The 6,040-nt window shown below is 49.3% G+C and overlaps 1 protein-coding gene across 1 annotated transcript; it reads right to left on the reverse strand.

Moving 5' to 3' along the window:
• Positions 1-510: 510 nt before the first annotated feature.
• Positions 511-4,908, reverse strand: F4813DRAFT_396513 (uncharacterized protein; the record flags this gene model as incomplete). The annotated part of the gene is made up of 2 exons (XM_049247834.1): positions 511-1,953; positions 2,002-4,908. 2 exons carry the CDS (start codon positions 4,906-4,908, stop codon positions 1,213-1,215), a joined length of 3,648 nt encoding a protein of 1,215 aa, XP_049099331.1. The 3' UTR covers positions 511-1,212.
• Between the last annotated feature and the right edge of the window lie 1,132 nt (positions 4,909-6,040).

A 6,040-nucleotide genomic window follows, 5' to 3' on the forward strand; every position in this document is an offset into this window, starting at 1 on the left:
CCGTACTGTGAGACTACTTACATGTAGGTTAGGTAGGCTAGGTGTCAAAAACTTTTATGTGCCTGGGTAACCTTACTGGCGGTAACCTTGGGATGGACTAGCAGGCGGAGAAGTTCATAGCTCCAAACAAACATCCATCCTATTTCGGACTTATCAAAACATATAAACATCACTCGAGTCTCCTACTCATTCTTCTCCATTTCCAGACCAGTTATTTGGAAAGGCAAGCGAGTTATTATTGGGTATTGAAGGGTACTGCGCGAACCTATTAACTTCAACTACCGTCGACAAAAGAAACAAATCACATCCACCATAAACTATCACACCACAGAATCGAATCGCGATCAAGAAGCTCATGAGCAAATCATAGCATATCGTCATTCATACGGGTTTCGTAAAAACCGAGGACGTCCGATCAATCCTCCTTGTCCTCTCGAGATGACGATCCAGTTAGTCTGGGTGAGCTGATCTCTCTAAGCACAATTTTTTCCGTTTCTATATTTACACTGGTGCGAAGCCGAGTCTAGCAAAAGACGCCCCTCCGAATGCCCGTTTCATTACGGCCGTGTCCATTTTTTCCCTTTCCATACCGTTATGTCGAAGTGGATAACTTGTTGAAAACAGTCAACTCATCAAAAATCACAAAGGAAAGAAAAAACTGCTCGCCTCCGCCGAAAAGAAAACGCCACCGTTGCAAAGCTTTGGTCCGAAAGATCTGACTATGATGTCCACGATATATCGCTCCTCGAGACCTAGTCGCTTGAAGAGTTGCGGGAAATATTCGACGGATGACAGTCCAGGACCAAAGAAATCAATCCCCTGATGGTATATCAAGGTTGACACATGCCCTCCCAACCGTAGGAACACCTGTACCAAAGACCAATGATGGTCAAAAACACTACTGCATTCGCCAAAGCAAATACAGTATAAATATCGTATCGCAATTGTGGCTCGAAGTAGAACCAAATTGTGCATCGTTCAAGACGCAAAACTTAGGCACGTCATCCATCTCCAGTTGTGCTCGAATATCCCTGGGTCAAACGCCAGAAACTTTATGACAGCCTCTACATATCCAGCCAAGTCAGGCCGATATACGTAAGGCAAAACAGCACCCACCACTATGGCAAATGCAACTCCATATCCAGTTCTATGCCAGGTCGAGCAAGATTCGGCTAGTCCTGTGAAATCAATCAAAGGGTTCGAGCAAGACGTTTAGACGTCGGTCATCTCCGTATCCAGTGAGATGGGAACCGACACTTCATCCGCAGGGCCCCAATTTCCTTCAAAGACTGTCGCGGCAGCTCGTTGACGTGATGCGACCCAATTTGCTGCTTCAAGGTCAAGCAATTGCGAAACTGTAGGACGCATCATGGGATCCGGCGTGAGCATCAACTTCACAACTACATCGAGGGAGTTAGGGTGATCAGGGTCCTTCATGAAATCGGGAGGATGCTGTAGTTCGCTCTTGCGACCCAGGCCGAAAATGTCTGCCGATTGGCGCGTGATATTTCGGAAGTTGTAGTTGCGGCGCCCAGCAGGCGTGGCACGATCATCTCCAAATAGACCAACGCTGCGATCACTGTCATCAAGCGGCATGCCATTAGCATCCCGCGTGATCGCGCCTGCGTCTTGAGTAAGGGTAGGAACTTCGGAGAAGTCGCCCTCTCTCAACCCAGCCCAAGTTGTCCCATTCTCAGGCAATTTGACATTGGCTGCAATTTCTAGCATGATCAGACCGAAGGAAAACATATCGGTAGGCTTGCCAATTTCTCCTCGAAGAGCCTCGGGCGCTAAGTATTCGCGATCTCCCTCTAGATCAGGTCCCTTCTCTATCGGCAAAGCCGTCGTTAGACCGAAATCACCAATCTTCAAGGTGCCTTCAAAGTTGATAAAGATGTTGGCAGGTTTCAAATCCAGGTGGATATAGCCAGCATCGTGAATATGTTTCAAACCCTACAATATGTTAGTCGCTCCCCATACATTCATCTGCTCCGTACGTACCTTGCCAATCTCAAGCATAATCTTCCAGATTCTGAAATCATCAAGTCGTCCCTTCAAGCCGACAAAAGACAAGAACGCATGAAGGCTGCCCTCTTCGCAATACTCTGTCTGAATATAGAGACAGCTGCTGTCTTCCCAGCTGTTAACGAGCTGCAGGACATGATCGCAGCCTTTCAAGGTTTCCAAAACAGATACTTCGCGGAATCGAAGGGCTCGATCCTTATTGCCTTGGATCGGAAGGGTGAGCTTCTTGACTGCATACACCTTAGTAGGCGGGGGAGAAGCTGTTCGGTGCGTAGGGGTACTGAAGAAGCCAGGTTGAACCGTTCTTGCAGACTGGGCGGCTTCGGTGACTTTGTACACTTGTGAAAATTCACCCTTGCCTATAAATTCAACCTTTCCAAAACGCGACATGAGCCCCTCATCCAAGTCGTGAGAAGGCATACCATTGATAGGGGTAATAGCGCGTCGTTCAAAGAATGCCGGGACATTCTCATGTCGTGTTGTCGGGGTTGCGGGCGGGAAAGGTGAATTTCTATCGCCAGTTCCGGGGAACAAAAAGCCGTCGTTCGCGTTAGAGATCGACAGACGACTTGCATCAAGAGGAGCAAAGCTTCCCTGGGGGGTCCGGGGAGATGCTTTCTCTGCAAATTCCAGTCGCTCCAAAGGACTCGCTGTAATCACGGGGCTACTCTTAGCAAATTGAACTTGGGAAGGGGACTTCACGAGAGGAGTCATCATCGAGTGAGTCTCAAGCCGCGCAGGCGAAGAAAACAAACCACGCTGAGCTCGAGATCGACTAAACGAAGGTAAAGAGAGACAGGTGTTGGATTGCGTCTCCTGAATAGCAGGGGTGGGCAGGTCGAAGACACCTTTGATAGGGGTGATATTCTCTCTGCCTTTTCCGCCATTGCAGGATCGCTTTGGTAGGTGATACTTACAGCTAACGCCAGAGTCTTGCTGCAAAGCTGCGCTGGTTCCGAACGCAGGAAGGCGGCGATTAGCCGTGGGGCTTTCGGTAGACAGTCGGCTTAATCCGCTTGTACTTCGCGGCGCGGTCTGCTGCTTTGTGGGCGTCGGCGGTAAATCTCCATCGTTACTAGACTCGCTACCGCCAAGTTTTCCAGAAGGGCTTCGTCCATCATCGCTGTACAAGCTGAGTAAACTTTCTCTTCGAGAATGGTTAGAAAATCCACCGAAGAGCACAGGGCGGGACTGCTCGCTGAAGGGGTTCGCAGGGCGGTTCGGTGTTACCGAATCGAAGGGACTTGACGGAAAGCCGAAGGTATGTTTGATGTGTCTACCTCTAGCTTTGGCATTGCCAGTCATAGGAAGCGGCGGATAGGTGGCAAAACCACTAGGAGGCTTCTTACAAGGCGTGTCGGGAACAGCTCCATATGCGCTACCAGAAGGAACTTGCTCCGGATCGCGAACCATCTTTGATACTAAGCCGGTAGATGCGAAAGCTCCTTCATATGGCCTCTCGTGCTTGTAGTCGGGAGTAGAAATACTTGCAATGCCATGGCTTGGCTTGTAATGTTGCGGACGAACAGTACCAATTGGCAAGCTCTTGGAGAAGTTCATAGGCGCCCTCGATTTTTCAGCAACCGGGACTTGAAAATGTGTAGGTGAGTCGTTAGATAGACTTGAGTTAGAAGACGATGTCGTCATAGTACGGGACAATGGATGTGGCTGCTGCGGTTGTTGGGCCTGCTGGTTAAGCATATGCATAGAAGGATTCGGCAGCGGAGCTGGCGTATTGAACGGACTCTCTCGAGGAGGGGGAGGCATGAAGTGATCAAGAGACAATCGTGGCCGGTTCTTCCCATTAGGCGTGGTGGTCTCATTGGGAGATTGGGCTAACTGCGGTGCGCCTCGTCTTCCCCACGAGGTTCGCTCTCGTTGAGGGGTAGTAGCTTCGCCGGAGCTCTGAGATAATTGCTGAGCTGCATGGCGCTTGCCCCATGATGTTCGCTCTCGCTGCTGAAGAGTGGACTTTCGAAGAGATCCAGCCCTACGTATCGCAGCATGAGATGCTAAAGATGCCAACGGCTCAGAAACATTAGGAGATATAGAGCCTGTCCAATCATATTCGCGAGAGGGGTCATCTTGAGTTTCAGCGTTTGGAGAGCCAGGACCATGATCATAGACATTGAAGTCGACACCCAAATTTGTCGGACCATAACTGCGACGTTTGGGTTTCGGGCTTCCCGTGAGGGTTTGGTCAAGGTTCATAGTCGCGTCGCTTCGCTTCAGCGGGCTTGTGACAGAAGTCATAGTGGTATTGTTGTTTGCGTCGCCAAAACGCGACGTACCAAACTGCGAAGATCCGGTCATATCGAGATGCACACTATGCCGATTTGCGGTTCTCTCAGCAGCTTTGCGCGGTCCCGGGCTACGGGTATAGAAAATATTTATATTTTCCTGTCCGGAGAGGGCTGGTTCAAGTAGCGGAGTTGGCGTTAAAGGCGGATATGAATTGCCAGAGGCAGAAGCTTGGGATAATGCCCTTCTAGATGGGCTTCTTGGTGATGTGCGATGCCGAGAAATTGTTTTGTTTGATGAAGCTGAAGCGGGACTCTTCGTCGATTTTGCGGATCGCAATGATAATTTAACACTCGGCCGGAAAGGTGTTGCAAGTGGTGACTGGGTATGCGGCTGGTTTCCGGGAGACGAATTAATGGGAGTGTTCTGTCCGAAATATTGGGGTTGAACGCGTCTAATGCACGGGGACGAAGGGGAGCTCGCGTCAGAACTGCTCTGGGATGTAGTTCGAACAAGAGAAAATTTTGAGGGTGAGCGTGAAAGTGAGCGCCTTAATGTCCTTAGGCCTGCTTGCACATCCACATGGTGGTGATGTGGATGAGTTGGTGAAGGCAGAGTCAGAGTACCACCACTATTTGACATTTTGCCAGTTCGCAATCATGTGACAATGCACTGGCAAAACCTGTCGAAAATATTATTTTGTCTATATAGACGTCGGCGACGAAGTAGTTGACGACAAGCAGGTTGACGATGGAGACGAGGAGCTGATAAGTTGAGGGTATGCCGTCAAGGAGAGTCGCGTCAACGGAACTAGGACAGTGGTTCCGATTTAGATACTGCAACCAGCAACAACGGAGATAATCGTATAACCCACTAGTTAGGATATATGCTTTGTAGGTCAGGAATGCAAAGAGCAGTACTACTAATCAGTCCAGGACATGTGGAATGCTAGACCAAGCAAGGGGGGTTATGAAGACGTTTCTTCAACGCTTCATTCTAGGACAAGTTTTGGGGGTTCGAGGTGAGACTATCGATTCACCACTTCCTTCCCTTGATATCTCTTCTCGCTTTCTTGCCGAATACTGAGATTCTCGGTTCTCGGTTCGCAATTCTCCCAGCAGTCACACACAAAGTATACAGGAAACCGCCATTCAGTCTGGTCCGGCGCAATGTCGAACTGAGCTATTGGGCATAGGCTATTGGATATGGGAGAAGCGTCGAGAAGGAGAGGACGAGCGGCAGTAGATGAGTCCCACGGTAAAAAGTATGTAAGTATGCAGGTATGTAAGTAGGCGCGCGCAACTCCTGACAGATCAACTGGTTGATTGTGGCGAATGCGACGAAAAAGATGGAGATGGGGGGAGGAGTTAACGGGAGGTTGGATCTGGAGATTTAGACTACCTATTAGAAAAGGAGCGGTCGGCACGTCGCCAAGCGGAAAGTACAGTACTTGTCGTTCCCTAGAGTTCACTAAATCGTGCAGCAGAAGGACAGAGACTAAACTAAACAAGGGTAGTTGGGGTTGTGAAAAGCGCGTTTTGTTTATTTCGTGACGCGCGTGTGGAGGCAGGTACGCCACTAAGCAGGTACGTCCTTGATCCTTGTCACAATCGAGACCGTGCGTCATGCCGGGATGATACTATATACTTTGCACTAATAAGTAATAAGTACCTATGTACTGACCTACTGTTGTATTGTACAATAGGTACCTTCCGTAATACCCTCAACACCTGCCTTACCTACAACCTACGCGCCTACCTTAAGGTATTCATTG

Source organism: Daldinia decipiens, assembly GCF_022478715.1.
Source record: "Daldinia decipiens strain CBS 113046 unplaced genomic scaffold F4813scaffold_18, whole genome shotgun sequence".
Lineage (NCBI taxonomy): Eukaryota > Fungi > Ascomycota > Sordariomycetes > Xylariales > Hypoxylaceae > Daldinia > Daldinia decipiens.